This window comes from Poecilia formosa, unplaced genomic scaffold, assembly GCF_000485575.1.
Source record: "Poecilia formosa unplaced genomic scaffold, Poecilia_formosa-5.1.2 Scaffold363, whole genome shotgun sequence".
Lineage (NCBI taxonomy): Eukaryota > Metazoa > Chordata > Actinopteri > Cyprinodontiformes > Poeciliidae > Poecilia > Poecilia formosa.
This window is the reverse complement of record NW_006800302.1, coordinates 395,135-414,595: the sequence shown is the minus strand read 5'-3', so window position 1 is coordinate 414,595 and position 19,461 is coordinate 395,135. Positions and strand designations below refer to the sequence as shown.

The 19,461-nt window shown below is 38.0% G+C and overlaps 1 protein-coding gene across 2 annotated transcripts in view; it reads right to left on the bottom strand.

Annotated features, from left to right (window-relative positions):
* cgnl1 (cingulin-like 1) overlaps positions 1-16,095 on the bottom strand; it is a 34,254-nt gene extending 18,159 nt beyond the window's left edge. Inside the window, exons 1-8 of one of the 2 annotated variants that reach the window (XM_016662202.1) lie at positions 15,980-16,095; positions 8,659-10,310; positions 8,039-8,133; positions 5,925-6,030; positions 5,571-5,672; positions 4,489-4,628; positions 3,146-3,284; positions 1,595-1,807 (exon numbers count right to left, since the gene is read on the bottom strand). In XM_016662202.1, the coding sequence (XP_016517688.1) occupies positions 1,595-1,807; positions 3,146-3,284; positions 4,489-4,628; positions 5,571-5,672; positions 5,925-6,030; positions 8,039-8,133; positions 8,659-10,260 (2,397 nt within the window). In that variant the 5' untranslated portion in view covers positions 10,261-10,310; positions 15,980-16,095. The remainder of the gene's footprint in view (positions 1-1,594; positions 1,808-3,145; positions 3,285-4,488; positions 4,629-5,570; positions 5,673-5,924; positions 6,031-8,038; positions 8,134-8,658; positions 10,311-15,979) is intronic. The other variant, XM_016662203.1, reaches the window with a different exon arrangement.
* Positions 16,096-19,461: the final 3,366 nt, after the last annotated feature.

Genomic DNA, 19,461 nt, shown 5'->3' with positions numbered 1-19,461 from the left:
TTTAAAGGTTAATTGAAGTCAGCTGCCGCTCTTCCAGCAAGGCGTAAAGCTGCCACTGTGGTAACAAGATATTATTTACTAACATCGGCTACAATGCCTTGCAGATTTATTCACATCGTCTGAACTTTGTCAGATTACAACCACAAACTTCCAGGCATTTTATTGGGAGTTTATGTGACCAACTAAATATGTTTGTGGAAAGAGAGGATGAATGAGTTTTTCTTTTTCAACAAATAAAAATCTGTCCAATATGTCGCCCCTGAACAAAACTCAGTGTAACCAATCAGAAGTTACTTAAATAGTAAATAGAGTCCACCTGTTGTAATTACAGTTTGTTGGACAAAAACAGGAAGAACAGAAAGATGTCAAATAAGGGAATAATTGATCGGGGAAACCAGATTTAAATAATCAGTAATTTGAAATATCATGTGATTTAATGGTTTATTTCCTGATTCATATCATCAAACTGCCAAAGATCAATGCATATGAATGAGCCTTCAAGTGTAAATCTGCTTAAATCAAGGTTGTTCAAATTGGGGCTGAGGGGCCGCTTAGGGCCCCTGAACTGATTTTATGTGGCCCTCTGACCACAATTCAAGAATAACCTAAACAGATTAGGACAAAACTATGACTTTTAAATTAAAATCTACTAACAAAAATGTCTGATGCAACACAAAATGATCATCTTTTACTTCTGTTGTCATGGTAACTAGGACCACATCGACTAAACATTGCTGTGTTAAAACTTGCCTCAATGTACAAAGTGTTTTCAAATGAAGACTTATCTAGATTTTGTTTTTATACTTGAGAATAGAATAATTATTTTTTTTAGTTGTTTTTTTTCCCATTCGAGTCCAAAATATTAAGAAATCTGGATTTATTTAACAAGGAAGATGTGCAAAAACCATGATGATCCCATTTTTACAAAAAGAAAAAAAAAATCTGTTTACTTAATTTGTTTAATTGAAATAATTCATACTTGGTAAACAAAAAGTTTGGACACTTCTGGTTTAAACAAAGGGCTAAAGCACTCAAAACTTATAATTTCAGTAAATTATAAATCAAGATATCTAGTCCATGTAGGTGGAGAGCAAACATGTAAAAGATGGTGGTCTGGTTTAAGGAGACCAGTGAAGCATGGTGGTGGCAGCATCATAATGTGGGGATGTCTTTACTTCAGCAGATACAGTGAATCTGTTCAGAAGTCACCTTATCAGTAAATAGAGTTCATCTGTGTGTAATTTAACTTCATTAAAGCTGTTTGGTGATTACTGTTGGTCTGTTATTCTGTGGGTTTTCTCCAACATCCCAATAAAATAGACAGCAAAGTGATGAAATAAAAAACGCATCACCGACTCCTCTCTCCTGTAAAAGACGAGCCGGCCTCTGACTTTAGCAAACCCTGCTAATCTACAAACCCCTGCTGCCTGTGAAAATGGTGACCAGATCAAACTGTGCTGCTTTAAAGCACAACGCCGAGGCCTGACGACAAACATATGGCGGCGCTATCAGCTCCCCTCATGGTGCGCTTATCTCACGCCGCTCTGTGACAGGCTGCGCTCCTGGAGGAGGAGAGAGAAGGGAGGATGATTACCTGCTTGGCCTCCTCCAAAGACATCTGCAGCCGGCTTATTTCCTTCTCGTACTGCTCCTTCATCTTGTCCACCTCCTGATCGTGAGCGGCCACTTCGTCCTTCAAAGCTCCTTTGAGGGCTGCCAGCTCCCTTTCTCGCCTCCTCAACAGTTCTTCCAGCTCCTCTTTGGCAATGACCACTTCCTGCATCTCCACCTTCAGCTGCATCATGTCCTGAAGCAAAGAGAGCCAAGCTGCTAACGTTATCTCAGACAAGAGTTCAGCTGCAGAGTTCAGCCAACATCCCGAAGTTCTTCTCATTAAAACCGTTTGTCTTCATTCCTAAGATCTGTGGAAGCGCAGCAGAGTCTGGAGGTTTTGTAATCAAACGACATGCGAGTCATCAATCCAATTATCAATTAGATAATAGATGTTTATAATCTAGAGCCGTGTGCATCATGTCCAACACAGCAAAAACACAAAATCCTACCAAAGAGCCAAAGATTTTTGGTTCTTTTCGGCCAGATAGGAGCTTTTTTTTTTTAAATCAATAATCCCTTAATACTGATGGAAAATTACTACTTCCACTGGCAGATTATTTCACTTAATAACAAGACATTTTTTCCATGCTACAAGTGAAATAATCTACCAATAGAAAAAGTATGCTTTCATTAATATAAACTAATATTTCTTGCTGAAAAGTTACTTATAAATTAGTTTTGTCACTAATTTATTTGCACTAGAAACTGGACCAAAAACACTTTGTAAGATTTTCTGTTTTTACAGTGAAGATACAGAGACTATTAAAACTGCCAATAAAAATAAAATAAAACATTTCAATCTCTAAATATTTTTTAAATCTTCATTAAAATAGTTTCTCACAAATAATCTTGGTCAATTTGTCCTTTTCATAAGTTGTTTAGGTGTTTTTGTACCAAACTTTTACAGATATGGGACATTTGTACCAATGGAGCCTCAATTCATGCCGTTTTGTTTCCAACCTGCTGTTAAAACTGATCATTTAATGTAATTTTCTATAATTTACTGGGAGAAAATCTACCACCAGCAGGTCACTTGTGATTATTTTAGCTTGATCACAGACGCTGTAATATAAATTGTTCGAAGGATATTACATAATTAGATTAAGCCATACATTAGCTTAAAGCAAATTAGCAATACTTATGTAAATAATTAATCATAAACACTTACAAAACTCCCACAGTGTGACATAAACTCTGTGGCAGTCAGGAAATAATCAGACCAGGGTGAAGAGTGCAAAATTAAAATCAATCACATAAAGCTGCACAGTAGCTGCACTTATAATTATATTTTTAAATTTTTGGCATTTATTGATATTGTTATTGAAAAATAGTGGAGAAACCCAGACAATACGGACAGTTTTGGTTTTTCCTAAACACCATTAACTTGAATTTCTCATGACAAAGATGGATCAAAATTCTTCTCATGATGATAAATTAATCACAATAAGCGATGCAACAAACGCCCGTCCGTTCTAGTCTACAGAGTGAGTCTGTCCTGGCAGCTAAGCCTGATAGCAACATGGCGGCTCACCGCCATGAGTGCGTCTTTCTCTCCGTCAGCGGCGGCCCTCTTGGCGCTGTCCAGCTCGTCGTGCATCTCTGACAGCTGGTCCTGCAGGTCTCTGATCTCCGTCTGGCACTGCTCCCGCTCCATCTTCACCTGGAAGAGCCTGACGAAGCACAGGACACGTCAGCTCTGGAGAACCGCTCTTCATGCACCTGTAATTCACACGCATAACTGGGAACACCTGGTGAGCCGAACGGGAGCCCTCAGAGGTTACCTGCCACCTGCCTTCATGGATCACTGGTGGTAATTAATGTGAAACACCTTTATTACAGTCCAATTGATACTGTTCCCACCACGATAACAAACCAGTAATTATCGTGATAAATATCGTTATTTTAAGACTCTTTTGAAGTATCGATACTTAGGCACAATGAGCAATAAATTAATTCATCGCATGATAAATTAAACAATAATTTCCTGATATCTGCATGATTTATCGTTTTTCTCTTTTCTGGTGCTTTAGTCGTAGCCAGATAATTTTGTCTACAAAGTCTATACATTTTATTTGTTGTTTTCTTTATTTATTTTGGATATTTAAAATGTTTTCCAGCTCCAGTGTTAAATATTCATTAGAATTTAACGTTTATTAATCTTTAATAATGCATTTTTGCATTATTAAGTCATTACCATTATATTACTTGCAAATGGTCTCAAAACAACAATATTATTATTTATCGCAATAACTTCTGGGACAATTCATGGTCCAGCAAAATTTGTTATTGTGACAGGCCTATAATAATGGCATAATAATGACCGTTAATAAAAACTGATAAACTTTAAATCTGTAAAGATCACATCACACTGGAACTGGAAGAAATTATGAATATTCAGAATAAAATAAAATACGACAACCAAAAAACAAGAAATAAACCTGAGAAAAACCCTGACTTACTTGGAGGTAAGTGGGAGTTACCCCCAAGTAAAGTCAAGAAAAAATAATTAATTATGAACTCTCAAAATAAAAATTCCCTTTAAAAAAGTATTAATCATCAGAATCCATCTTTCTGCACCAGGCTTAATTGTTGCATAAATTTAACCACATACTTTATTTCCACTAAAATATGAATCAGCTTGAACATTAAAACCAGCAGTTTCACCAGAACGCCCAAAGTCTAGAAAGCAACAAAAGCACCTCAACCAACTTCCCAACGCAAATCGTCGCACTCTGTGCTAAAACAAAGAAAACATTATCTATAGGTTGCTTAACTACTGGCACATTTTAAAAGTTTAAACGTTTAGCAGAAGTAAATCACTTGCACTGACAAGAAAAGATAAACGAGAAGGTTAATGATTTGCGCAGCGCTCACTCTTCCACTGAGGAGTTGAGCTCAGCCTCGGTTTTAGCCAGTTTCTCCTTCAGCTGCCTGCACTCGTCCAGACTCTGCTGCAGCGCCTGCTGCAGCTCCTTCAGGCCCGCCGCCGCCCGCCGGTCCGCCTGACTCTTCTGCTGCCAACAACACAATGCAGGTGTTCATTTAGTTATTGTTTGCTGATAGAAATAGTATTTCCATTAAACTGATCTGAGCACATTTTTACTCGTATTTTTGGCTGCTTCCATTTACATTTCTTATCAAATATATACATTTTTTTTATTAATATAAACAACTTGTTTTTCTTGTCTGCTTGATTCTTTTTAATAAACACAAAGTAAAATGGAAACACTTTTCTCTTTAAAGTATAAAATATATGTACAAAGTGCAACCTAAGAAGATTAATTAAAATTAAACCAATATTATTTATGCTTTTACAAGGACAAATGCCTGACTATATTATGGTAAATATGACGATACTGAAGTGAGGGGCCTTAGTTTAGTTAAAATTAAACTCCAAATGAAAAATAATGTATTTATCCCTTTACCTGACATATAACAATGGAGACTTTATTGTTATTCATATCATTCATGAGTTTTTCTGGTTTAAATTTGATTTTATTGACACACTCAGAGTTAATTAATAATTAATGCAGGTTAAAAATTTTACTGTAACGATCTATCCAGAGAAAAATGCTGAAAATAAAACTGATGTAATATGCAAATGATTTAAACACAAGGTTAAGGAAAAATAAAAAACAAATGCGTGTCAACTAAAATCAAAATACAGATTTTTTTATCTTTTATAAAGCTGACCTTGCTTGACAGAAAATTAAAATCCAACTAACTGCTTCACTGCTGTTTTGCTTTTTTCCAGAAAAATTAGCTTTTTGTATTAAGTTTGACACTTTAGATCTAAACAAAGGCCTTGAAACAAATCCTTAAATTGTTATCCCTTAAAGCTCTTCAGAGAGCAAAGCCATGTTTAAAGGATATTCCAGAACAACTAGTTCAGCATTAAAGGGATATGTCAGCATAAACAGGCATCAGCATTACAGCTGCAGTTGCCATCATGTTACCTTTATTTGTTCCTCCAGCTGTCTCTTCAGCTCAAGAATCTCTTTTTCCAGTTCAGCGTTTTGCTCCTGCAGAGCTTTGGTCTGTGCAGCCAGGTCCACCGACTGCGAGAGCAAATCAGATATTTATCCCTTACACACAGTTATTTATTCATTTCAAATAGACAAAAAAAATAAAACTAATCATCATGCAGTTTTACAGTATTTGCTCAAAAAGGAGCAGGTTTATATTTGTGTGTATTTTGGAGAGTGAGACAAAACTATTATTAAGTTTGCAAAAAGATGTCTGCCTTTAAGCCACGATAAAGAACACTGCAGCTGTGTGTAAAAACACCCACAATGCAACAGGAGACTCACTTTGCTGTCGCCTTGTGCGCCGGCTGTGGCCCTGGACTTCAGCGTCTGTATCTTCTCAAAAACCAAGTTCACCTTCTTATTCGTCACGTCGTCATTATCGTTGCTTCTGCGTGAGGAAAAAGGTGAAACGTTTGAATGAATGAAAACATTTCTGTGTGTTTTTGAGGTGAATCACGACTGCAGGCTGTTTGGGGAACAAAGCAGTTCCGTCCCGACTTAGCAGGAGTCAGGAAGGTTTTATGATGCTCCGATGTGTCACTTCACAGAACAAACAGCTTCATTACGACACTAAAACATAAATATCTCTCTTTTTTTGTTCAATGTGGGAACTGAAACTGCTAATAATTTCCCTAATAGTGTAAACAACATATGTAGATTAGCTTTCCTCAGTATCAGCTTCCCTTCAGGTAAAAACTGATGAAAGATAAAGTTTAAAGATTTTGTAGAGTTTTGCCACGAAAAAACAAAAATGTGGGAGTTTTCTTGACTCCGAGGAACATTTAATCATCCAGCTTTTGGCTCAGCAAAACCAAAGTTTCGTAACTCCAACCGACAGCAACAATCAATCTTTTTGTTATTAAAATGTGAAAGAGAAAACCCAAATCCCCCATCACCATCCTCTGCTCTCTGCTCTGACAGATGATTTTCATTAGAGCGCTATAACCCCTGTTGGTGGGTGTTTGTCTTCGGAGCCTGGGGAATGTAGCTCAGTTTCAGCGCCTGAACTTACATCTGTGTTTCCTTTCCTTCCCTTTGTCCTGCGACTGCTGACCTGCGCTCCGACACACCCAAGCAGTTTCCTGAGCTTTCTGCAATATTCAAAGCCTGCAGCGAATGGAGGAACTGTATTGCACAGAAATGCAACAAGTCTTTCCAAAAGCTATTTTACTGTACAAATGTCAGAGTCAGGTTAAAATACTCCACATGTTTGTGATTTTTGATAGAAAACTCAAGACTGGCTTCTTGGTTGTGTCAGAAATGTTATAATTCAATTTCCTCTGGCTGCCTTTGGGCCGTCAGTCAAGCATGCGTCAAACAAAGAACAAAAGCTGCAAGGGCAGCAGGGAATGCTGAGAAAAGTTTCTCTTGTTTTTTTTTTTTTTCCTTTTTCAGGCGCCGGGGAAAAAATTATTTGGATTTCAACACAGATAGGATCAGCTGGTTAGATATTCATTAAACAGCACACGCTAGCATTGTTGACATGCCAGACTAACATTCCCGTCTTGTACTCCCTTCTCCGCAATGTTGCTGTGTCCACTTCAGTTTTGTGCTTCAGTAAAAACTATTTTTTGATTCTCAACTTCACTATTCCAGTCAATACTTGATCAAAAAGTAACAAATGTTTTCATAAAGTAATAAAGTTCACGACTAAACTAACACATAAAAGCAACATTTATTCCTACTGTGGCAAAAATAATGTTGCACATTGGTTATTGCAGCTGTTATATTGTTTAACTTTCTACTGATAAGTGCTATTGTGATTCTGACATATTAAATTTTGGAGTAAGCACTTATTCTTGTCTACCAAGCAGATGCTAGCAGATTAGCAGGCCCAGCTAGCTGTAGCCACCGCTAAGCACAGCTTAGCTAGTGCAGTTTTAAAATAGTGTTATTTAACCCTATCATCTGAATGGAAATATTACTTGTCTTTCAAAGCAGCAGTAAAACCAGCTGCCCAAATGTGTTGGAGTTTCGCTTGGTTGCTAGGTAACGGGGCTGGGCTTTGCTGGGGGTTGCTAGGTAACAGCGCAGTGCCCCTGGAATGTGACTTAATCTGGAAGTTTGTGAAACAGCTTGATTTCAAGATGCCAAAAAACATTAACTTAAAGCCCTGAGGCGGTTTTTAGAAGCAGATGAGATCCAAGAGAACGTATAAAAATGTGTGAAGTGTTTGTTTTGTATAATAGGTCCCATTCAAGCATTTTATTAAAGAGAAATCTGTGCCAGATGATGATTTGCATCTAAACAAATCCTTCAATTCATAATGATCACAATGGGAGAGAGAAATTAGCATATTCACACTATAACTACTTACCAATCATTCAAAATATGTTGGTTACATCAGGTGACTTTTTATGAACATAAATGCTAAAAGTTAAGTCTAGTAAACTCACCCTTCTTTGAGGTAGCTGAACAAAATCTGTTTGGCTGTCTCCTCGTGTGTTTGTTGTGAAAGCTCCTGCTGACCTTTCAGGAGATCAGGCGTGGCCTGGATGTGGAGGGAAAGACAAGAGCAGCTTAATGAAACCCATGAGGTCAGAGTTAAATAAGTTAAACCACATGTGTGTTATTATAGGAGCGGCATATTAGGGCCATTGCAGGAAGGGATGAGTACATTCTTACCAAATTTCACCAAATAATCTCAAGTAGAAACATGGAAATGTAGTTTGAAAAGTTGAAAATTTGCTAGGAAAAAAAACTGAAATATTGAGCTTAATCTCTGAAATTTTTGCGAAAAAAAAACAACTTTGAAATTTTTCAGTTTCAAAAGTCAACATTTTTTGACTTTTGGGAATTTTCAGAGTTTGGAAAGTCGAAAATATTTTATTTGAAACTCAAAAAATTTCTTTTTTTTTTTGGATTTTTTAGGTTTTTTTTTAGCAAATTTTCAACTTTTCAAACTCAGAATTTTCTGGGTTCTTTTCTATAAAATTTCTGAGATTTTTTGGCAGAAATTTAGAATTAAAATTTCTCATCCTAATGTGCCGTTACATGTAGGGTTGTGGAGTTTCACCTGGACGTCTGCCCCGGTGCTGGTCTTGCTGTCAGCGGTGGGCGGGAGTTTGGACAGGGACGTTGTTGAGACTTTTCTGACAGAAGGAGTTTCTTCACTGCTCTTGAAGGGCGGTATGGCGGGGCGTGACTGCAGCTTTGTGCAACCCCGTAGGGAGCCAATGTATTTGGAGACTGAGCTCTGGGGGGATCCTGGGGCACTAGTGGCCTGGGATGAAGGCCCGTCCACAGCCGTAGACCAGGGGTCCTGACCGCTCGCCGTCCTCTGCAGCCGCAGCTGCGACGGCCGTAGGACGTGCTCCTTTGACGTGCCTCGGGATGGACCGAACTCGTCCATGAAGCTGGAGTCAGACCTCGACCCAAAGGCGCTGTCCGCGCTGCGCGACCGCTTCCTGTCCTCCGGGTTGATCCTGTTTCTGCGCCCCGCCCTGCCCCTTCGCTGATTTCCGCCATCTTTGCCATCAAACTTATCAATTAGCTCATCAACGGCAGGGATGGACCCTGTGTCTATGTCTCTGCCTGAACCGGGCTGGAAGGGGATGTAGCGGCGATTCTCGTGGCGGTTTATGGCGTCCGTGTAAAGAGCCTCCATCTGCTCGTCTATCAGCGACTTACTGGTGGACGATATGGAGGAGTGGCGGGACCGGGAGGAGGACTGAACGGGCTCGCCGGAGTCGGTCCGGCGTAGGGGAAGGACGTCAGGGTCGTGGTGGGTGCGCTCCAGACTGGAGTTGGCGCTACGAGTGGAAGTAGGAGACGCTTTCCTCTGGTCGCTTGGTGGACTGGACACAGGGGGCGGCTGAGGGTGCGCTGCCGGTACTGGGGGAGTTTTAGAGGTCGGCTTGGGCTGAGATGGATTCAGACTGGTGAGGTATGGTTTAATCTGAGGCTGAGCCGGCTGGATCGGCTGGGATGGCTGGGCCGGTGCTTTGCTTTGATGCTGAGGCACCTGGGCTGGAGGTAATGACGGAGACTTCGTTTTGGGGGTGTTGAGGTCCGTTTGAGGAGGCTGCCTGTTCTCCTGCTGTGTGCGGTCAAGGAGACGATCAAGGCTTGATGACCTGAAACGGGAGGGTTTCAGGTCTTTTTGTACTTCAGATTTGGGATAGGGGTTCTGGTATTCTATCCTGGTGTCGGCTTGAGGCTCAGGCCTGGACGGGAGGCTGTGGAAGCCTTTGAGGTTTAGGGAGTTGGTCCGGGGATCGTAGGGCTGCAGGAGCTCGGGGTGCCTCTGAAAGTTCAGAAGCGTGGACGGTTTCTTTGCCTGAGGTTCAGGAAGCCCATTCTGAGGCCCGGAGTTATGCCTTGTCCTGTACTCCATGAAGGGGTCGCTGGATCCAGCTTCCTTATTCCTTCTGAAATCATACTCCTGGTAATTCTCAATAAAAGAGCCTTCTGTGTCCGGGTAGCCGTTGCTGTCAGGGTGGTGACCGCTGTCCTGGTTGTTCAGCACCACGTAGGGGTGTCCATCTATACCCTGGACACGAATACTGAGGCCATAAGAGCCAGCTCCATTACTACTGGCCCTGGAATGACGGGATGGCTGCGTGTATCCGCGCTGCGACCCGCTGTTAGGAATGCCAGTCGCTCTGTAGGACTCCATCAGGAATGTAGAAGGAAAATAAATCCCTCTCCCTGGATCAGGTGGCCCACCTATGAGAGCAAAGAATCAGACCGGCTGGATTAGTCAGAGATCAGCCTGCATAATTCAAACACCTTATCTCTTCCACTTTCATTCTCTTGCATTGTTTTGCATTCTTAGATGTTTGTTTTTCCATCTTCAAGGAGACGTTTTCGGTGAGACTTTCCAGTTAAGGTTAAATGATTCAGGAGACAAAAATCTCCCTCTGTTGCAGGTAAACCTCTCTGAACCCACAACCGCCCTGAAGACGTGACGCAGGTCAGTTACACACAACAATTATTACCACACACCTGCGTGTTATAATAAAAACTGATCCGTGTCTGAGAAATAACACTTAAAAATGAGTCAGCTATGTTAGAGTATAAGCCCAGATTTCTACAGCACTGAGGGCGTTTGTGTGCACACCCCTGTTGAAATGTTTCTGAGACTATATGAAACTGTTTCAAAAGTTTCTAAATCTTTATCTGACTTTGATGAAGCATCTGATTTAGTTTCAGCATTCAGTCTTCTTCAGTTCACACCTCTCAGTACTGAAATACCTCAAATTACGGATGGGAATTTATCGTATCGTTTATCGTGATACATTTCTTATCATGGTAAGATTTTAGTTCATCGTTGTCACAATAATAATAATAATAATAATCCTGATGTTTAAGAAAACTGTCGGTATTAACAGGATTGTTATTTTTATTATTTATCTCCAATGTCTGTTCGACAACAGTTTCCAGAGCAAATATCATGGTATACTTGAAATAAGACAAAATTAACTTATTCATAAGTTTCAAGATATAGAAGCTTGTTTTAAGTCAGTAATTATTTACTATTGATGAAAAAGTTTCTTTTATTTTACTTATAACATGGGAAATTGTCTTGTTATGAGTGAAATAATCTGGATCTCATGGAGTCCAAGCACATCTCAAAAGAAACAAAAGAAATGACAGTTTTGAACTGGAGAGTCCAGATCTCCAAGTTTGTCAGAAAATGTGTAGAATCACCTAAAGAGGGTTGTGGACAAAACATTTTCCCACAATCTGATAGATTTGGAGAATATTGAAAATACAAGAAGTGGATGGGATGCTGATCAACTTCCACCACAGAAAGTTGAATCTCAGTTACTGAAGTCAGGATTTAGTTGCTTCCTGGTAATTATGGATGATTATTGTTGTGCATTTTTCTCCTTTTTTCTGACTCACGCATTTGTGAATGGTTATGTAATTTTCTGAAAGCTGTGGCTTCAACCAAAATATGCAAAGAGACAGAGGTCAGGAAAACTGCACCTTATTTATCGGTGTATTTTTTAAAGACATTATGGTGAAATTAAAGACATTATGGTGAAATTAAATAAAACAAAGCATTTATTTTATGGGTGTGCAAACTGCACCTTTATCTTTGTCTTCCACAAACTTGTTTTTCAGGTCAAAATGTGACTTTACATTTTGAAATGATTCATCATAATCCCTGTTTTTAAGTCTTTCAAGCTGGAATCAAACTCAACTTTTGGACTGCAAAACGACTTTTCTCCCCACTGCACCACAAACGTCCATTTTACACACTTTAAGGAGCCAAAGTAGAAAAGTAAAATAGTGGTGCAAGGAAACAAAAACAGCAAAAAAATGTTGAAAGCTCAACATTCAAAATTAACACTTGTTTCCTGACAGATTTGCAGTCAGATGGTGGAGGGGGAAAAAGCAGCTCAGCTGGCAACAAAAATACTACTGTTTACAAATATCAAAGTAAGCAGCTCAAGCTTACTTTCCCTGGGAAACCATTAGAGGCACCATGTGTTTCAGCAGACATTGGGGCTTGAGCAGATTCCTGTTTGCCCTGCTGTCAGCGGCCCGTTCTACCTGATGTTACAATGTGAGGACAGAACGAGATGAGCCCAGAGGAAGGACGCTGATAAGGCCGAGAACAAAGGCCAAGGCAGGATATGGAGCATCAGCAGGAGATAAATCAGGACAAAACAACTCGGAAGTGATGCAGTAGAAGAAGCAGGCTTATGGAGGAGGAGGACGGCCGGACAAAATGTGCTCTAAATACCGATCTGAGCTGGAAACACTGCAAAAATACAAAACGCTACCAAGTACTGATGGTCTAATTTCTAGTGCAAATGTCTTGATACACTTTAAATAAAACAAATTTGACAAATTTGACTTGCAAGTAACTTTCAAGGAAGATACAAGAATTTGTTTTAAGTTAATAATTACTTAATTCCTTCAAACATACCATTTCTACTATCACAATTAAGGAATTACTTAGTTAAAACAAGCTCCTATATCCTGCAGGAAAGTTTCTTTTAAGATGGTTTTGTCTTATTTCATCTTACTAGGGATGGACAATATGGCTGAAAAAAATATATCATGATATAACGGCTTCATATCGATAATTATTGATTAGTTTTTGTGCTTAAAATATCTTTGATGGTGCCAAACTGGTGGCGTGACCTTTTCACTGCACAATGTTTTTTATTTTTAAGCAGCTATGAGGCTCAGTGGTGAAACTTTAAACTGCTGCTGCCAAGAAACTCAACAGGGCGTTGCTAGGCAACATAAGAGTGAGTGAGTGAGTTAGTTGCTAGGCAACCAAAAAGTGAGCGAGTGAGTTAATTCCACCAAGTTTTCTTAGCTTAGAAGTTGAGCGCCTATACTGCAAAAACACAAAGATTACAGAATATTTTTGGTCAAGTTGTTAGTATAAATATGTCAGTATACTTTAAATAAGAAAAAAACTAAAAAAAACTAACTTTTCAGCAAGAAATAAAAGCTCCTTTAAGTCAATAATTCCTCAATATTGATGAAAGAGCGATTATTTAGTAATAGCTAACACATTTTTATCAATATTAATAAATTATTGGCATAAAACAAGCTTTTATTTCTTGCTTAAGAGTTACTTATAAGTTAGTTTTGTCTTATTTAAAGTGTACTAAGATATTTGTACCAGAAACTAGACCAAAAATACTTGGTAAGGTTTTGTGTTTTTGTGACGTGAAGTCTTTCCTCTGCCTATATCCCCCATAATGCAGTGCAATTCTGGATCAGAGTTCAGTAATATGCCATCAGACGTGTTATCCATCGATATATTGTTATTGATGTATTGTCCAACCTTAGTAAGATATTTGTACTAGAAACTAGACCAGAAATCCTTGAGTCTGTGTTTTCGCAGTAATATAAATGGACATGAGTTGTTTTGTTTAATCAAATGTCAAATGAGTCCCGTCTCCTCCATCAACCAAATCATTTCAGCACAGTCATGTTATCTGGCAGAGCGCTTCCAATAAAGAAAGATGTTGAATGTGAAGCCGGAAGCTGGAAGGACACCACAACCCTGCTGCTTCGTGAGATAGATTCCTTTATAAGAGGCACACCCACTGAAAATAAGACCGCTTCATGTTTTTCATTCCAGGCTGACATTCAGCTCATAAAGCTGTAAATTTTCTTCTGTTAGCAGCCATAAAACACGCAACACAACCAAGATTCATTTTCATTACATCTCCATAAGCCAGTGAGTGACTTTAGCTTCACTTAGCTGGAAAATTTCTGCGTCAAACACTTTAGAAAAAACAGGAGCGAGGAGAAAGAAAAAGGTGTCCTGAGCAGGACAGCAGTCAAGGACAGATTAAGGCGACACAAAGGAGCCGTTCATGTTTGCTGTTACCACTGCTTGATACGCAAAGGTTCAGCTAAATGTGCAAGACATTTCCCTCTCGTTGTGTTTGTCCTCCAGAAGAAGAAACATCACTGAGTCACGGCGGTGCTGCCTTCACTGACCTGCACTCTACAGACGAAACCGTAACCTGAACTTTTCCACATTTTGACACATAAAAACCACTAAATTATTTAAATCATTAGGATTTTATGTGAAATAAGTGTGACATGAATATGTATTTTGGTCCCTTTACTCAAATACCCTTTAATAAAATCCTGTGCAACCAACTCAGATATGGAGTTGGGTAGGAACTGAGTAACTTTTAGGAGTATTTTTACTACTATGTACTTTTTGTGTTTACTTGAGTAATTTAATTATGAAGTGTTACTTTTACTTGAGTAATATTTCTGGATACTTGACCCACTGAGAGTAACCGCACTGAATGAAGAACAAGTTCATTTTAACTAAAAATAAAAAATAAATCACCAGACACAAAACTGTGGCTCTTGTTAGTTTCATAAGATCTATATTAAAATAAACTGATTTGGAAAAATGTTTCTTTTCCTTGATTTTGTTAATATCTATATTAATTATGTTCATTTTGATCTTTAAAATACAAACATTTCTATATATTTTGTTGTGTCTGATTATGTAATTTTTAAATATTAAATGATTGATGTTTTGAGCAGTTTTTTTTTACCAAAATACTTTTTACTCTTATTTGAGTAATTTCTTCTTCTACTTTTTACTTTTACTACAGTAAAAATAAGTTGAAGTACTGCTGCTTTTACTTGAGTGAATATTTGTGTACTGTGCCCTCATTTTTGTGCTTTTTCACTAAATATGTTGTTATACTGCAAAGGTGAGAGTCGAAGTTATGAAGGAGAAAACTAAAACTAAAAGAGGAAGAAACGTCGCTCATGAAGTGACGGAAAAACCTTTTGAAAAAACAAACATTGCTTTTTTAAAGTGTAAACCAGGCTCCTCTGATGGGCTGCAGCTCATTAACTCAGTGGCAAACATAGTCATGCAGAGTATCTGCATTTGTTTTATATTTCAGCACAAAAAATATCCAGTTGTATGGATTATTGCAGTCAGACCAAAACAAACATCAAACCAGAGCTACGCTGAGATGGTTAGAATCAAGTCCAGAATGGTCTAGTCAAAGGCCAGGCCTTAATCCAGTTGCCTTTTAAGGTTTGAAAATTTATGTCCACAAATTTTCAATCTCAAGAGACTTTTCCAAATGACTTGAAGCTGCGTTGAATAATAGCGAAACTTTTAGATTTTGTTCAAATCTGGAAGGTTTTAAAACTGAACAATCATTTTCCTTCAACCTCAGATTTCTGCTCTACTTTTTGTTGGTCTGTATTAAAGTTAAAGTACGTGGAAAGTGCATGAAGACCTTTGCAGGCTCTGGTATGTCTGCAAATATCTTAATTTATTCCTGCTTTTTGGGTTGAGCGGTTTCACCTTTGCACCTCTGTGGAGACAAAATGATAATCCAGCCTCCTTAAAGTGATGAATGGAAAGAGAAAAAGTCATCTTGACCAAAACACAACAAGGAAACAGAACACACCAAACGGGATACTCAACATTTCACACCCCATGTTTTTCTAGTATCTTCTGAAACTCAAAGTGATTTCCACCCTAAAGGTCACCGCGGATCAGAGCGGAGGGAGAAAAAGTGAAGCAACGCCAAGATTTACACTGTGGGAAAATACGGAAAAGTTACGTAACGTGAATCAGAGCGTCAGGTTGTGTGGGTACAGCAGCAACAGTAAACACTACTTAAAAAAAAATCCCAACACAATAGCTGCAGACCCGAGCCTTATTTAACTGGGAGTCTCGCTGCAGGCTACTGGTTTCAGTGGGAACACGCTGGACTGGTTTGGAGGAGTTTAGATGCTCGGAGCAACAGGTGGAGAAAGTTCCGCTTCATCACTTTTCTCCAGCCTGCAGCAGGTTAATAATCTGTCATAATCCGAGTTAAAAGTTAATTTTCTGCCCCTCTCGCTGCGACGCTGCTACTCACCAGGGTCGAGTCTGTGTCTGGATCCTCCTTTCCGCAGGTTAGGAGCGTTTGTCCGGAGTTTTCCCTCTAAGGAAGAAACTCTTGTCGCACTTTGCAAACTTATTTGCTCCGGTAAAGTCTGCTAAGTGTGAGGGAGAAGGACGTCCCGCCCGTCCGCCTGCCCGACCCTCCGGGAGGAGTCGGCCGCTCCGCCCCCAGAGAGGAGCGGAGAAAACCCGCCCACCCACTCAGGAACACCGCGGACGGTCCTGGAACAGGTTTCCACGCCACGGACCTGGAAAGACCTGCAGGAAGTGAGGGTGACTCTGTTTGGACCGGGTCAACTTTCCACACGCCCTGAAACCAGAACAATTCACCACCGGCTGGATAATGGACAAAAATCAGACAGAAAAAAATAAATGTAATTAATTTAAAATAGCATCTAAAAGTACCGTTTTCATCTAAAAATAACATTTACATGCAAGTTTTGCTATTTATTTTTATTATTAAATAGTAACATATGACATATATTTACTTTATAAATCTCGTTACAACATAATTTTGTAGAAACTGAAACTTTTTCCTCTTGTTTGAATATTATTTATTTTCTAAATATATACGTTTATTAACTATTTTATGAGGATTACACACAATTGTGATCGCATAAAACTCCGAATTACTTATTAGCACTTTGCATAAATGTAATTTATAATGCATGTCTTTAAAAACCTACAGCGTCATCTAGTGGGCAGAAGAAGAAGAAGAAGAAGAAGAAGAAGAAGAAGAAGAAGAAGAAGAAGAAGAAGAAGAAGAAGAAGAAGAAGAATCATTCTGATTAATATTTATTTGATTTTTTCATAACTTTATTCATTAAATGAGATAAATATAGATTTTACTCTCCCCAACGTTAGATTTTTATGTTTTACATCTCAGGATTATGGAGAAAATCACATTTAACATCCAATATTTAACATGCTGCTTGCAGAAATGATCTAATACACCTATTATTTATTATTTACTTTTATTTTGGACATTATAGTTTGTTCTATTACTGAGCGCTGAGACGCTATTTGTATTAATAATGGGAAACACATTCTACCTCATAAACCTGCATCATATTTTTATTTAAACCATTAAATATTTATACTGCCAATCAAAACTATAAAATTTCATAATAGCAAAATTCTCTGGCTTTTGTTTAGATTTCAAGTGTTTATGAAACAAGTATTTATTAAACCAGAATTATATGTTTTGTTTTTTAATCAACCAACTCAAATTTACATAATTTGAATGGTAAACAATCTTTAAAATTCATGTTACTGTAGATTAAGACAGAAAAATGTTAATCCTGATGAGGTTTGATCAAATCATAACCAGGTTTTCTGATTAAATTAAACAATATTACACAAAATAGAAATGAAAAGCAAAAAGGGAAATCCAAAACCAAAGTAATAAAAAGTTATTTTTGATTTCATACAGAGAAACTTTTGTATGGAGGACCAAAACTGACAATAATCAAAAGTAAAATTATTTTAATTATGTCAGTTTTGGTCTAATACTAAAATTTTGCTTGTAATTTCAGAGACATGATGTCTGTAGTTTAAAGAATAAAAGAACAAAGTTCATTTCACTCATCAATAGAGAGTAAAACCAGAGAACCTGATCATTTTAAGTGTCTCTTCATCCTTTTACTGCTTGACTCGTAGTAAAGATCTGCGGCCCAGCCGGCTCTTTTCCTCGTATTGTTGTTTATATTTGCAGCGACACAGTATTTACTCCTCCTAACCTCTGGCTCTGCAGCAGTGGGACACAATAGGATCTCTGTTCTGCGCCACAGCTGGGCTTTCTGAGCATGCTCAGTGCGTCACCCGGTCCGGTTCTGATTACAGAATGAAGGTTCAGAAAATGACCCTGCTTTCAAAATGATGTCAGAAAATTAAACTTTGCTCACAACTGACCCATTTCAAGGTCGATTATAAAATATGTTTTATCTGTGGCAAACTGAGGGGACATGATCAGTGCCTGTTCATCTGTTTATGTCTCTTTTTTCAGGCAGATAAATTACACTTGAATGTGTTCACTGCAGTTAAAATAACACTTTGATTTTGCTTTGTGGTAAATAAAAACATTCAAAAGCATAATCATTCCTGTTTATTATTTTGATTTAACTCTGCTATTCAGTCTCTGTGATTAAGCTAAACACAATAAAAATGTTCATTATCTGCAGAATTGTTCCTTAAAATGGCAGAGCAATCTTTATTTATTAAATAAAATATACACATACAGGCTCACTTAATGATATTCTAGACCAGGGGTGTCAAACTCATTTTCGTTTTGGGCCAAATCGAGCTCTTAAAGGGCCAGAATGTATTGAGAAAACCTGTTCACAAACTGTTAAGATATCGATAAATTCTTAAAATTAGATATTATTGAACATATTTCAGTCAGGATTTTGTGTTACTTTTTGTGTTTTACTTTTCTGTGTGTTTGTGGTACTAATTTGGAAATATTTGCAATATTTGAGCTTATTTGTGATGTCAGTTAAGGCTGAGGCATATGGCTCTCCATAGAGGCAGCTGTTTAGGACAAGTAAGAAAGTTTTTGACAATTTTTGAGAAAAATCTGCAATAAACTCCAAATTATTAGTGAAGAAAAGTGCAGGGATTTGTTGATTTTGAATGAATTTCCACAATAATTCTCAAGAAACTGGAGGGACTGATTGATATAATTTGGAAGCAAACAGATAAAAACTGGCCTCGTGTTCTAGACCAAAACAAGTACTTTTACTTTTAAGTACTTACTTTTTGTCTGTTTATTTGTAAATTTTACTTACATACAGTATTTTAGTAATTTTAGTAATTTCTCCAATACTAACTGTTCCAGTATTAAATGCTGTCCTGGCGGCAGCCTACAGGGGGCAGTAGAGGGAGGATTACAGTCAGATGTTTGCTGAAGTTTTCATAAAATACAAAGAAGGTATAAACCTATCTGATTTAAAAAAGAAAAAGAAGTAGAATAAACTGGTGAAAAGGTTTCATAACTATCCCAAAGACACAAGATAATTTCTGAAACACAACGGACAGTGTTTTACAGGAACTGACATTGTAAAAACACAAAATCTTACAAGCAAATTATTATATAACACAGGAACAATGTCTGTTAAAGGGGAAATAATCAGGCAGTAATTTTTAAGATCAATATTCAAGAATTATTGACATAAAAACAAGCTAATATGTGTAGCTGAAAAATTACTTTTACGTGGTTTTACTACCAGTGATGCAAGACACTGCAAAAACACAACATCTCACCAAGTATTTTTGGTCTAATTTATCATTTTAAGGATGTTGATAAATGTTTCAAGAGGTCATCAAAGGTCAACCAGCACCAAATGACACCAAAACGAATGGTGTCAAACGACTGTGGTACAAAAACATTAGCACCAAAATAGAACAATTAATTTATATCAATTTAGTTTGATTTTATTAATCTAGTGGGGATGGAGA